At 41.7% G+C, this 15505-nt stretch overlaps 1 protein-coding gene across 1 annotated transcript in view; it reads right to left on the bottom strand.

Moving 5' to 3' along the window:
* Positions 1–9208, bottom strand: part of adamtsl5 (ADAMTS like 5) — a 75187-nt gene extending 65979 nt beyond the window's left edge. The window contains exon 1 of the mRNA XM_046333042.1: positions 7955–9208. Within this exon, the coding sequence (XP_046188998.1) occupies positions 7955–7974 (20 nt within the window). The 5' untranslated portion in view covers positions 7975–9208. The remainder of the gene's footprint in view (positions 1–7954) is intronic.
* Positions 9209–15505: the final 6297 nt, after the last annotated feature.

Raw genomic sequence — 15505 nt, 5'->3', positions numbered from 1 at the left:
GGTGTGTCTCCCAGGTGGCTTGTGGCAAACTTTAAACAACACTTTTTATGGATATCTTTAAGAAATGGCTTTCTTCTTGCCACTCTTCCATAAAGGCCAGATTTGTGCAATATACGGCTGATTGTTGTCCTATGGACAGAGTCTCCCACCTCAGCTGTAGATCTCTGCAGTTCATCCAGAGTGATCATAGGCCTCTTGGCTGCATCTCTGATCAGTCTTCTCCTTGTATGAGCTGAAAGTTTAGAGGGACGGCCAGGTCTTGGTAGATTTGCAGTGGTCTGATACTCCTTCCATTTCAATATTATCGCTTGCACAGTGCTCCTTGGGATGTTTAAAGCTTGGGAAATCTTTTTGTATCCAAATCCGGCTTTAAACTTCTTCACAACAGTATCTCGGACCTGCCTGGTGTGTTCCTTGTTCTTCATGATGCTCTCTGCGCTTTTAACTGACCTCTGAGACTATCACAGTGCAGGTGCATTTATACGGAGACTTGATTACACACAGGTGGATTGTATTTATCATCATTAGTCATTTAGGTCAACATTGGATCATTCAGAGATCCTCACTGAACTTCTAGAGAAAGTTTGCTGCACTATAATTTTTTTTTCAGTTTTTGATTTGTTAAAAATGTTTGAAATATCCAATAAATGTCGTTCCACTTCATGATTGTGTCCCACTTGTTGTTGATTCTTCACAAAAAATACAGTTTTATATCTTTATGTTTGAAGCCTGAAATGTGGCAAAAGGTCGCAAAGTTCAAGGGGGCAGAATACTTTCGCAAGCACTGTATATCCCAACCGCACACAAATACAAGGTATAGTTGTGCTTACCCAAAGCGTCATTCCACTGTGCCGGCTCAGATACTGTATGTTCTTTTCACATTGTTGTTATTTCCAGCGAGGTTTCACTTCCAGCAACTATGGTGGGTACATAACCAGGCCAGCACAGTACAGCTCAGCATGGCTCTGCTTAATAGTGTCAAAAGTTTAAAACAGAAGAGGCTATATCAGTGTGACCGATCAGAGTACTAAGGCTACTGCCACAGACTCAGGAACAACTATGAAACTGTCAAAAGTACAACACAAATCAAGAGTTTAATCAGTCAAAAGACAAAGTTTGTGCGTTTTTTTGTCAGAGAATCATCCATTTTCATTTATCCGGCAACTGATGACTCCCATTGAAAGAACATTTGATTCATCTGAAATTCAGACACAATCCCAGTATGCCGATGGCCTTAAGTGCAAAATACATTTAGAAATACATGTTATTCAATCATTGCACCCACACTGCTCGCACGCACCAACAATTGTCTGAGATGCCAAGGGATAAAATAGAACTTCTTTCTATTTCTGACGCAGATCATGCTGCAAGTCCTGCCTCTCCCATCTCCTCATTGGTTATACCCACGTGGGTGATTGAAAGACAAACTGTTTTGCCGGTTGTCGTGGTAATACTATGAAAGTATAGATGCCATCACCATATAAGATCAAAGATGAAAAAGCCTGGAAGGAGGAGAGATAACTAGAAACTATTTGGTTGGCCGTTCTGTGTGGATTAATTGTCGGAGTATAGGACCTTGTGCATTTCAGGTAAAATAACAACTCAATGTTTATATCCTAGGACAAATTAGCTAGCAACAGCATGTTAGCTAAATAGGACAAATTACCATACATTTTTAATGCTTTCCGACCTGTCCCCAAATTAATGTCATCGGTTCAGAGTTTGTTTTGATATTTTAACCTGCGTGTGTGGTGATCGCGTTTGGTGTGGGGGGACAAAATAAATGTATGCACGATCGCGCAGCCGGTTTGGGTTCCGTGTATCCAGGTCTCCTGCGCACAGAGCCCTTGAGCTTGGAGAGCAGTCGCACGTCTTCATGTTTCAAACAAGCAAACGTTGATCTGAACCTCCTTTACACCATCAAGGATGAGACCTGCTTATTCATGACCTTCATTAAAGTATCAATTACACGCTGCTTCATGCATAAACATACATGCCCATCGCCAAGCGATCGAAATTCCACCCCCGGGGGTAGAGATCTCGAGTGACAACATCGACAGTCTGAAGCTGTCACTTTAATTAGGGAACTCATTCCGGAGGGATTTGAGCAGCGTGCCATAGTACATTGAGCTGTCTCGCTCCCAAACAAACATTCCTTAAGAGACGGATCTGGGAGAAAGACTTATCCCTCTCATGTCCCGAGCATTCAACCTGATCTTACATTAGCCAATTTGACAGACTGCAGACCAGTAAAGGAAATATCATAGGTTGATCCTGAGGAAGCTCATGTCGTCCATTAAGTTGAGAAGAGTCGCTATTTTATGTGTGCTTTTAATAGAAAAACTGCATTTGTTTAGTCAAAAAGTGCTTCATTAGGTCTAAAATCCCAAAGCACACCCAGATGTTCTGATTCTCATTTCCCCCCAGGAATAGCTTCTTCAGTCAATAACATACAATATCTAGGAACAGTAGATTACACTAATAACACTTCAACTCTTCAGGAAAATAAAACCCCTCAACTCCTATTAGGGATTGAGTAGAGGCACAATAAAGTCCCCTCATTCCAACAGCCATGAAACTCCCCTTATTCTAGTGGGGAGCTGATGTAGAACAGCCATGAGACTACCCTTATTCTAGTGGGGAGCTGATGTAGAACAGCCATGAGACTCCCCTTATTCTAGTGGGGCGGTTCTGTAGAACAGCCATGAGACTCCCCTTATTCTAGTGGGGCGGTTCTGTAGAACTGCCATGATGGGATAAGTATGAAGCTGGATATTTATAGCCTCTGACATGTGGAGATAAAGGTAATGGAGCCGGATGAGAGGAATGCACAGCCAGGGGCTTCTATACAAGCCACGCTGCTGCAGTCTCTCAGTATATGAATGGGGGTTACCTCAGACTAGTAAGGCTACTTCACTCCACTCTTGATGAGTATGCCTGACTGTATCTGCATCATACTCTGATAGGGACTGTTACACACACACAGCAAACAAAAGCATGTACACACACACACGCTGTATGTTTGTCAGGGCGTTCAAGACCAAACTTTCACTTGTTTATCATAATGTGTAGTCACTAGACCTAATAATATTTTTTAAGTGTCAGCCAACCTCCATTCAAGGACATACCATGTACATGGGGCTATACATCACAGGTAATCTTACAGTTGTTTATTGTTGAAAAGATCATGTGTTCTCTAAATAATCTTAATATACTCATATACAAATCACACAGCACCTTCATAGTTAAATTGGATAAATCAGACATGGATGCTTTAATACACTAACTCCATTATATTATTATATGATATCCCCACTAGTAGGCTACACAGTCACGCAGAAAGTATAAACTGAACTGGAATTTACCCACTCGCCATCCCTTGGTTCAGTCTTTCAGGTTTCCCAAGGTTACAAGATCAATGCCTTGAGAATCTTTGCACAAAGTGAAAATTTTTTTCATTTTCAATTTCATTTTTATTTTTATTTTGAACATTTAGAGTTAGTTTTTTTGGTGTATGAATGTATTTTGCCTATTTTTCAGTTATCTGCTAAAGGTAGCCTATAAGCAATAAAGAAGGTTCTAAAGTATGTTCGGATGTTCATCCAATCACATAACACATATATCCAATCACAACATATACATACAATCACATATACATATACATCCAATCATATGAACCGTATACATATCCAATCACATGAACCGTTACACACACATATATTCCACATAACTGTCCATATGTAGCAAACGCATGCTGCATATATTGGTGTCTGTACTATACACAAAATACATGACAGGGAGACATATACATATGCACATACATACATGCCACTTAGGTACACTGCAGCATCCACCACATAGGCTCTTACTACCACAATGGCTGACATCTTGAAAGACATTTTGGACACAGTGAAAATGGTGAACTTTGTTAAACAGGGCCCTGAACTATTGTGTATTTTCTGCACTATGCAATGATATTACATACATACATACACATATATACATACATACATACATACACATATATATACATACATACATACATAAGTACATACATACATACACATATATATACATACATACATATACACATCAATATATTATACATAACATATATAAACATACAAAGTACATACACATATATATCTACACATACACATACTGGTTGCATGATGACATACATACACCTGTCTGGGTGATGTTTTTACATCACCTGAATGATCTGAATCTAGGATTACATACATACTCCATACACTATATAAACGTACATACAAAATTGAGGCTGATTAAGAAGTTGGACCTCTTCTCTGTCTGCATCAACAAGGACAACACACAGGTCTTTCCATCATTGTATAATTTTTTGTGTGCAAATTAACTCAAGCTTACGGACAATGTCAAATGTGATATAGCGAAGCAGCTGAGTGAGTTGGGTTTGCAATTACGCAGGTACTTTCCCGACACGAATGACACAAAAATCTGGATTCGTTACCCCTTTCCTGCCCTGCCTCGAGTCCACTTACCGATATCTGAACAAGTGAGCGTCATCAAAACTGCAACTAGCGGTTCTGTGAAAATGTTATTTAAAATCAAAACCACCGTCAGATTTCTGGATTGGGCTGCACTCAGAGTATCCTGCCTTGGCAAATCGCGCTGTTAAGAGTGAATTCTCGGCCCTCACTAGCATGAAAGCTAAATAGACACAGACTGTGAGGAAAATGATTTAAGACAGACTCTCTCCAATACAGCCCAACATTGCAGAGTTATCTGCATCCTTTCAAGCACACCCATCTCATTAACCTGTGGTGAGTTATTCACAGACAAACAAATAAGGTTTTATATGTAAGATGGTTAAATAAAGAGAAAAAAATATTGATTATTTGTGCCCTGATCCTATAAGAGCTCTTTGTCACTTCCCACAAGCCGGATTGTGACAAACTCACACTCATTCTTATATTTAAAACTTCTTATGGCTGCAATCCCGTTAACGGGATCGATATGACAACAGCCAGTGAAAGTGCAGGGCGCCAAATTCAAAACAACAGAAATTAAAATTCCTAATAATAATTCAAATTACAATTCCTCAAACATACATGTATTTTATACCGTTTTAAAGGTAATCTTGTTGTTTTTAATCCCACCACAGTGTCCGATTTCAAATAGGCTTTACATATGTAATACAGTAATCACCACAGCGAGCACCACAAACGATTATGTTAGGTCACCACCAACTCACTGAAAAATTCAGCCATTTTCCAGCCAAAGAGAGGAGTCACAAAAAGCACAAATAGAGATAAAATGAATCACTAACCTTTGATGATCTTGATCAGATGACACTCATAGGACTTCATGTAACACAATACATGTATGTTTTGTTTGATAAAGTTCATATTTATATTTTTAAAAATCTCAGTGTACATTGGCACGTTACGTTCACTAGTTCCAAAAACACCCGGTGATATTGCAGAGAGCCACATCATTTTACAGAAAAACTCATTTTAAAATGTTGATGAATACAATTGTTAGACATGGAAATATAGATATACCTCTCCTTAACTTGTTGATTGTAGGGTGCAGTATTTTGATGTTTGGATGAAAAACGTACCCAAATGAAACTGCCTATTTCTCAGGCTCAGAATATGCATGTAATTGTCAGATTAGGATAGAAAACACACTAAAGTTTCCAAAACTGTCAAAATACACATATAGTTTAACACATACATATAATATGTCATATGATTTAACAGAACTGATATTGCAACCTGAGGAAAATCCAACCAGGAAGTGGCTTCTATTTTGAAAGCTCTCTGTTCCATTGAATGCCTTCCCTTCATTTAAAAGGATATCAACCACATTCCTTTTTCTATGGCTTCCACATGGTGTGAAGAGTCTTTAGACATAGTTTCAGGCTTTTATATTCTGAAAAATGAGCAAGAAAGATCAGATCGCGTCAGTGGATGGCTGGGTGCCAGCAGCGTTTGCATGCACCAACAAAACGGACAGACATTTTCTCTCTAATCTCCCTAATTGAAGAAGCTACTGTCTGGTTGAAACATTACGATTATATATTGTAAAAACAACCTGAGGATTGATTATAAAAATGTTTGACATGTTTCTACAACTTTACAGTGTACTATTTGGAATTTTTCTGCCCAGCGAAAGACCACAAACGAGCCTGTGGATTTCTGAACATAATCACTGAAAAATGGAGGAATTTGGGATATAAAATTTTTATGGAACAAAAGGAACATTTATTGTGAAAGAGAGGAGTCACTGGGAAAGTCAAATAGAGATAAAATGTGAGTGCAAACATCTGAAGATCAAAGGTAAGCCATTCATTTTATTGCTTTTCTGACTTTCATGTGACCAATCTACTTTGCTGCTAGCTGTTTGTAATGTTTTGTCTGCTATATTTTTAAAAATGTCCTTACATAAACGCTTGGAATGCTTTCACAAAAAGCTTTTTTGAAATCTGACATGCCAGGTGGATTAACAACAAGCTAAATTGTGTTTTGCTATATTGCACTTGTGATATCATGAAAATTAAATATTTTTAGTAATTTAATTTGAATTTGGCACTCTGCAATTCAGCGGATGTTGATGAAAATTATACGGGATGGGTGCCCAAATGAAACTTAATGCAACCGCTGTCAGATTTTTGTCAACTTTACGGAAAAAAAACCATGCAATAATCTGAAACTGCACTCAAAATTTTTTTTTATCCGCCATGTTGGAGTCAACAGAAATAACATTATAAATATTCCCTTACCTTTGATGATTTTCATCAGAATCACACCAGGAATGTTCTAAATTTTCAATAATGTCCATTATTTATGTCCAAGTAGCTACTTTTGTTAGCACGTTTAGTACACAAATCCAAACGCTCGTGCAGGTCCAGCTGAACGAAAACTTTAAAAAGTTATATTACAGGTCAAAGAAACTTGTCAAACTTAGTATAGAATCAATCTTTAGGATGTTGTTATCATAAATCTTCAATAACGTTCCAACCGGAGAATTCCTATGTCTGTAGAAAAGCCATGGAACGCAAGTCGCTATCATGTGAAATGCGTGTGACCAGTACCTGGCTCTCTGCCAGACCACTGACTCAAACAGCTCCCATCCGGCTCCACATCACAGTAGAAGCATCATTCAAGTTTCTAAAGATGCTTGACATCTAGTGGAAGCCTTAGGAAGTGCAACATAACCAATATCCCACTGTGTATTCAATAGGGGCTGGGTTGAAAATCAACCAACCTCAGATTTCCCACTTCCTGTTTGGATTTCTTCTCCGTTCTGTTCTACAGACATCATTCAAACAGTTTTAGAAACTTCAGTGTTTTCTATCCAATGCTAATCATAATATGCATATATTAGCAACTGGGATTGAGGAGCAGGCCGTTTACTCTAGGCACCTCTGGGCATCCAAGCTACTCAATACTGCCCCTGCAGCCATAAGAAGTTAATAAATGTATCTTATAGTGTGTGTGGCAGGCTTACAATGATGGCAAAAAACAACATTTGAGAGAATGAAGACCCTGGTGCTAAAGGGGTACAAAGCTGGAGGTTGAATGTTTGAAGGGGTATGGGACTATAAAAAGTTTGGGAACCACTGGTGTAGCACGCCCACACACACACACCTCTTGGATTACAGTAATAATCGACTAGGTCTGAGTTTGCCAAGTTTCTAAATCAATTTAAAATCACTTGATATGGGCCACTAAATACTCCCCTTTCTTTCACTATAACAATTAGGCTGTGTGGATTAATGGTAACTTTATCAGAGGTATGTACAACGTCATATTTTTTTAATGTACAACGTCATAAACATATACTTCAGCATAAACATAGGCTACTTCAGCATATAGGCTACACTTGTACATAAACTTTTAGGCTATATCAAATGTTAAACTGTTTATAACCATACACCTGCGTCTATAACCATACACCTGCATCTTACCTGGTTGGTAATGTTGACATAGTAGGTCCTTGTCAAATGTGATCAGCTGTGTTGCATTCGATGTCAGGTGCAATTTTACGCTTGCATCATGATCCAAGCAGTTTCAGCTCAGTCAATTGGTTTGTTGGGCATCCCGGAGTCAGTGAGTCCAGAGAACGTTCACGAATTTAAGATCAAATTTGGTTGAAATTCATACTTTGTTGAAATACCATAACCAGATAATTAACGTGTGATCTCTTTCATTCAGGCTTAGAACGTTTGGCTATCCAACGAATTCCAAATATATCCAGTTCTAGTCCATGTTCTTCCTGCGAAAGGCGCGACGAATCTCTTTTGGAAGACGAGGCAAAACTCATCTCTCTCGCCAAGTAGACATTCAGGTGCAATGTCACAGGACACACACTGCGCTCTGCGCCTGGCCGTGCAGGATTAAATGACATTTGTATTATGTCCTATTCTCAGCGATAACTTTTCTGCGGATAACATTGGAAAACGCAATGGTTTATCATTGGAATGGTGCCAATAGCGCAGGTGATCGCACACCCGATTGCTAGATTAGTGTACAGAAAGCATAGGCTGAACTACTGGCAAGAATAAGATTGCAATCTGACAAATTTAGTTTACAATTCAGCCAATTTAGCAACGGTAGGCTAATATAAGAACAGTAGACATATGCTCTTAAAATGGCATGAACGTTCGATTTAGCCTACCGCTGTCTATTTTCACATGCGCACAAAATCAATATTGTGAAAAATACAAGGATAATTGTTTTTTTTTCCATTTAAGCAACTTTTTTTGAACGAGATCTTACAGGTTGGTGGAGCATTACGAACAAATAGATATGCTAAGCAAATAAAATTATAACTAGGTTACTCCTCTGTATTCTTCATGAGTCAACGTCTGTTCCACTTGCAGCCGGAAAATAATATCCTTCTGATACGCCGCTACCAGCAACCAACAGGACAGGTAGGTAGCCCTGTCCCTCTCTCTCGGAATTGAAACAAGTTGTTTAGGGCCCAGTCCTTTTGTGAATATCTTACACACGCAAGCCTTTTCAGATAGAATAGAACGCTGTCAATAAATAACGTCAACCCCGCAAGCGACAACCACCCTTTAGTTATAGTTCACCAATAGGGATCAGCTTGTCAAAAAAGAAATTCGCCGAAAAAAAAGCTTCTCTCATATCTGAGCGTATCCAGTTATCGCTCAGCACGCTGCCTACACCTGAGGCCCGCTCCCCTATGCTGCATTCCATTGAACATGTAGTAAACACTCCCCCTTTCACTCAGCGCGTCCAATCGAGAGTGCTATCGCTCAGTAGCCCCGCAAAAAAATAATAAAATAAATAAACAGGAATCGAAAAGGATCTGCTATTTTAGTCTGTGTGTCTGAAATGATTAGAGAGTTGGGGACTGCGTTATGTACACATAACTGTCAAAATAAAGGAAACACTTGAATAAATTAGGGATAAAAAGTATATTGAAAGCAGATGCTTTCACACAGATGTGGTTCATGAGTTAATTAAGCAATTAACAACATGCTTAGGGTCATGTATAAAAATGCCCAGTTGCCCATTGTTGTGCCTACCATGGCTGCACTCTTAGAAAAAGATTTCCAAAAGGGTTCTTTGGCTGTCGCCATAGGATATCCCTTTTGGCTTCCATGAGAACCTTCTGTGGAAACGGTTCTACCTGGAGCCCAAAGGGGTTCTACCTTGAGGCCAAAAGGTTTCTTCAAAGGGTTCCTCAATGGGGACAACCCTTCTAGGTTGTAGATAACCTTTTTTCTAAGCGCGTAGAAGAAGAGATCTCAGTGATCTCAGAAAGAAGGGTCTCAAAGGAGTATAGGGGCTTTAAAGTGTGTGTGTGTGTGCCTCAGTCACCAGATCTCAACACAATTGAACACTTATGGGAGATTCTGGATCAGTGCCTGAGACAGCATTTTACATAACCATCAACAAAACAACAACATTAAGAAATTTCTTGTGGAAGAATGATGCCAAATTGATGATACAAGTGTCTGGAACTCTATTGGAGGGATGTGGCATCATTCTTACAAAATTTAAAAATTCCTTCCTTTTGTTGATGGTGATGTAAAACGCTGTCTCAGGCACTGATCCAGAATCACCCTTAAGTGTTCAATTGGGTTGAGATCTGGTGACTGAGACACACACCCACCCTTTAAACCCCTATACTCATTTGAGACCCCTCTTTGAAGCTGTCCTGTGAGCTCACCCTATGAAGACACTTTCTGTTGGTGTTTCCTTTATTCTGACAGTTACCTGTAGCAAGCCTACTGTGTATATTGTCTGTGGCAGGCTACTGTAGCTGTCAGACACAAAAGTTCTGCTCTGCATTCTTCTTGACCTGTAGGTTACATGGCTACAAGCTGCCTTTCAAACTTTTTGCTCTTTGAACCTCATCACACACCTCCTCCCCATAGGCCATCACACACCTCCTCCCCATAGGCCATCACACACCTCCTCCCCATAGGCCACATCACACACCTCCTCCCCATAGGCCATCACACACCTCCTCCCCATAGGTCTCATCACACACCTTCTTCCCATAGGTCACATCACACACTCCTCCCCATAGGCCTCATAGGCCTCATCACACACCTCCTACACTCACCTCCTCCCATAGGTCTCATCACACACCTCCTCCCCATTCCCACCTCCTCCCCATAGGTCTCATCACACACCTCCTCCCCATAGGCCTCATCACACACCTCCTCCCCATAGGCCTCATCACACACCTCCTACCCATAGGTCTCATCACACACCTCCTTCCTATAGGTCTCATCACACACCTCCTCCCCATAGGTCCATCACACACCTCCTTCCTATAGGTCTCATCACAGGTCTCATCACACACCTCCTCTCCATAGGCCACATCACACACCTCCTTCCCCATAGGTCACATCACACACCTCCTTCCCATAGGTCACATCACACACCTCCTCATCACACACCTCCTCCCCAAAGGCCTCATCACACACCTCCTCCCCATAGGCCTCATCACACACCTCCTCCCCATAGGTCTCATCACACACCTCCTCCCCATAGGCCTCATCACACACCTCCTCCCCATAGGTCTCATCACACACCTCCTCCCCATAGGTCTCATCACACACCTCCTCCCCATAGGTCACATCACACACCTCCTCCCCATAGGTCTCATCACACACCTCCTCCCCATAGGTCTCATCACACACCTCCTCCCCATAGGTCTCATCACACACCTCCTTCCCATAGGTCTCATCACACACCTCCTTCCCATAGGTCTCATCACACACCTCCTCCCCATACACACCTCCTCCCCATAGGTCTCATCACACACCTCCTCCCCATAGGTCTCATCACACACTTCCTTCCCATAGGTCTCATCACACACCCAGTGTCTCCCCTCTTCAACCCTTTCCTCCTCCTCAGTCCTCTGCTCTGCTCTCAGCAGCTCAGTGCTGCCTGTCTGACACCTCCGGGACTTGAACATTATCTTAATCTGCAAGTCAAGACACCTATAGCTCATTCATTTCATGTCTCTCTCTCTCTCTCTCTGGGAAATCATCTGGGCTTCTCTCCTATTTCTGGCCTGGGTGTAATTTACGCCTAAGGCATCTCCTGCTGCTATGTGTACTTTCGAAAGTAAAGCATTTTGTGAAATCGGCCAATCACTCATAGGATTTGAAAATGTGCACAATGTCACAGTGACATTTGACAAGTCAGGACAAAGGGACGATAATCTGTAATTTCCAACAGCACTTTCACCCCCGCATGTCCTTTCCAGGACTGAAGTTTGAACAATCTCCATGACAAAGTTATCATCAAGAAACAACACGGCCTCACCCTGACCCAAACCTACAGAGAGCTATCTGCACGAACCACACAGCGCTCTAATCTATTACTAAAGCGGAAAAACTAAGGGTGTGTTCATTAGGGCACACAACGGGAAGCATTCTAACACATTTTCCAACTGAAACAGAACAGGTACACACCTCCCTGTTTAAATCTGTTTTCATCCGTTTGGTGTCTAATGAACACAACCTTTAGACAGTGACCTTGAGCTACCATCGGTAGCTATGCAGCCATAACAGAGCAAAACAGTCTAACCACGCCAAAAGATGATCCCAATGGAATGCAGTCGCAGGCATAGCTGTGTGATCTTGACTGTCAATGCAATTCTTTGCAATTCTTTTTAAATACATTTTGCAATTACATAGGGTGTGCTCGTAAATTCACTCTGGAGTGCTAGAGTGCGCTCTGGGAGTTCGTAAATTCAGTGTTTTGTCAGCACCCAAGCTAACTGGCTAAAGTTGGCTAGCTTGCTAGCTACTTCCAGACACAAATGAGAGAACGCCCCACTCTGACCGTTTTACTCGCCCTAGCAGAGCTGGTTAGGCAGTGTTCATTTTATCTAGAGCGTTGGTGACTAACTGTGCTGCTGGCAACTATTTAATTCAGTTGTTTTGCCGATGTTTGCTGACACCGGTCATATTCAATGGGTGTTGCTCGTTCATAAATTCATCAGTTATTATTCTGTGCTCTGGCACACTTAAGCGAGAGTGCTCTGACATCGGAGTAGACAGCCAGAGTTCATTCATGAATATACCTCTAGTTAATTGCTGTCATGTCATCAATGGAATCCAGTAAGATTCTGCAGACCCAATTACAAGTGTGACAGAGGTGGTTCTCGAAGCCGAAATAGGCTCCTGCGATGAGTAACCATGCAGAGACCTGAAGATTCAGCTCCCAATGCTTCTTAGACTTTAGCTCAGCAGGCTAACTCAGTCTTGAATCACACAGACAACTTGGATCAGTAGACCGTGTAGTAGACTACAGGAGTGTGACTGTGGAGCCAACATCCTCTTAGTGTGTGTTACACTCACTAGCGTGCCTAACCTTAACCTAACCCTAACCTACACCATTCACCTGCATGCTTCCATTCTGTTTTCCATTTCCTTTTATAGTCAAGTGAAACCGAGCACCCCGGTTATAAATATCAACTATCCCACTGTTATCTTGTTTAGCATGGCCTGCTAGACATAACCTGTATCTACTAGGACACTGAGGGACAGGGTAAATCATGCACTGTAGAGAATAGCTATGGGAAATCACAACAAAGAGGGGAAAATCTATAAATATGACATTCACTACAAATTTGTACCAAAGGTGAGATTAGCTGTGCAGCCTCTCCATGTACAGAATGTCGACTTCATACCCATGGTAGCCGTTATGAAACAGAGGATTACAATAACAATTTAGGACAACCATAAAAGAACACAGCAACAGCCAGCATTTCTTACTAGACAAGGCCAGGTAGTCCCTTCCCGTTTCAGTACATTTTCTGAAGTTCGGTGCCTAATGAACACAACTTTGGTCTTGCAGCTCCAACAGCATGGAGGGATTCTGCTGAATAATAATAATTAGCTGAGTCGTCACCCTGGCATCTATGGACGTGTCCTGTCTCGCAGGGAGATTTTCCATGGCAGTCCCATACGTTCCCAATATTCATGCCCTTGTTTAGGATAGTCTGAGATATTAACAGAGACCAGAGAGATGGATAGCACTGTCTGATTATCATTCTACTGACAGCCAAGTGTGGACAGTAATCATTAGTGTGGGTGCACAGCGTTACATAAGAGTGTGTGCGTGCACATTACCTTTAAGTAATGCCAAACCAAAAAATGGGTTGATTTGAGGTTGATTTTTGCCATTACAAGTGAACTTCTCCTTTAACTGCTTATCCTAGTGTGGTGGTTAGGATATAAGGCTATTTCTGTCTCAGGCGCACTACAGCAGTCAACAACATAGCTGGGACTTCAGTGTGATCCAAGTCTCTGTCTGCGTCCCAAATTACACCCTATTTTGACCAGGCCCCTAAGAGCCCTGGACAAAATGAATGCACTAAATAGGGAATAGGGTACAATTTGGGACAGATTCTCTGTGTTCTATTAATAGGGGTCACAAGCCTAGATACAGAATGGTAACCAAGGAGTCTGTTTTGTGGACGGCTTTGCGTCAGATGTGCAGCAAAATGTCATTTCTTAAATCCGGTTTTCCTTTGAATGTGCCAGAGAGGTTACAGAGGGAGAGCAGCTGACTAGGGAGATGACGGGTAGAGATCTAAGGAGCGATACATGAGGGGCGGACCAGGGGATGTGTATGTCCAACTGAGCCAGAAGGCTGTGTTATCCCAATTAACTACATCTCTGGGAGCTAACACAAGTCTTCAGGGCTCAGGCAAGGTTGTTCATCAGTTGGGCATAGTTCACCGAAGCACTACTCTGATGCATGCGTGCATGTCTGTGTGTGTATCAGCCTACAGGAAGTCATGTACACTAACAACCAAGACATATGAAGTGAAGTGTCAACTTCAAACTAAACTGCTGGGCCACCACACACCCCATAGTCAATTAGCGGTGGATATCTTTCTTTTTCAAACACTAACCATAAATTCTGTTACTTGGTTTAAAGCCTTAAGTAAAGAGGATAATTAATCACAGTAATGTCTGGGGTAGTGTTCAGTAGGGCACACCGTAGCAAAACAAAAATGAGTGTATCTTTCTAGACAAATCCAGCTAGTCACTGCATGTTTAGGTGTGTTTTCGTCCGTTTGGTGCCTTATGAACACAGCCTACCGTTCTTACTGCAGTTCTGCTGTGTTTATAACAGGGCTGACACAGCAGGTCAGATAAACAGATATGAGCAAAGCAAAGCAGAGGTAGAAAGAGAGATGTAGAGATGCACACACACACATTCACACACACACACACAGCTCAATGTTCAGTACTACTTCTCTTTAAAGAGGAATGTTGGGCGTATCAGACAGTAAGTGGGATTGTTATCATTCATTCCATTACAGCTGGAACTGTACCCCCCTTGTTTAGCCTGGGGTGGAACCCTGGGCTCTGTTCCCGACAGATGAAATGTTATGAACATTACTGGTTGAAATATACCACTGAGACAAGACACTGTTCACTAAACTCCACCTGATAGGATAATCATCTGCTCATCTACCTTACATTTTTGTCCGCAATGCTCAGAACATTTCAACCACCCCAAGAGTTTAATTTAGTACCAGTTAGACTAGAACTACAGAGCCAGACAAGTCAAGGGAATCCCTCCCTGTTTCAATCAGTTTTTTGTTTGTTTGGTGCCTAATGAACAAGACCAAGCATCCCACCTGGCCTGTGTAATGTGGTGTGCTCTCTGTGGTCTCCCTGGAGAGGTGTCTGACAAACAGCACAGGGACAACAGGATACACCGAGCCACATAAACACCAGGAAAACATGTGAGAAACGAAAGACAGACGGACGGACGGGCACAGGGCAGGGCAGGGCAGGGCAGGGCAGGGCAGGGGGCAGGGCAGGGACTGAATAGGTAAGTAGTAGAAGGACACTTAAAGTACCATGGAAGAGTGAAGACTGGATAGAATAGAAGATAACTTCTATTCATTTTGTAGAGGTGGACAGTGGTAACAGCAGTCGTAGCCGAAGGCCTGGGAAGCTCTCCACAGACACTAATCAAATTAGCACAGAGCTAAGCTCCCC

This window comes from Oncorhynchus gorbuscha, unplaced genomic scaffold, assembly GCF_021184085.1.
Source record: "Oncorhynchus gorbuscha isolate QuinsamMale2020 ecotype Even-year unplaced genomic scaffold, OgorEven_v1.0 Un_scaffold_333, whole genome shotgun sequence".
NCBI lineage: Eukaryota > Metazoa > Chordata > Actinopteri > Salmoniformes > Salmonidae > Oncorhynchus > Oncorhynchus gorbuscha.
This window is presented reverse-complemented; position numbering and strand designations above follow the sequence as displayed.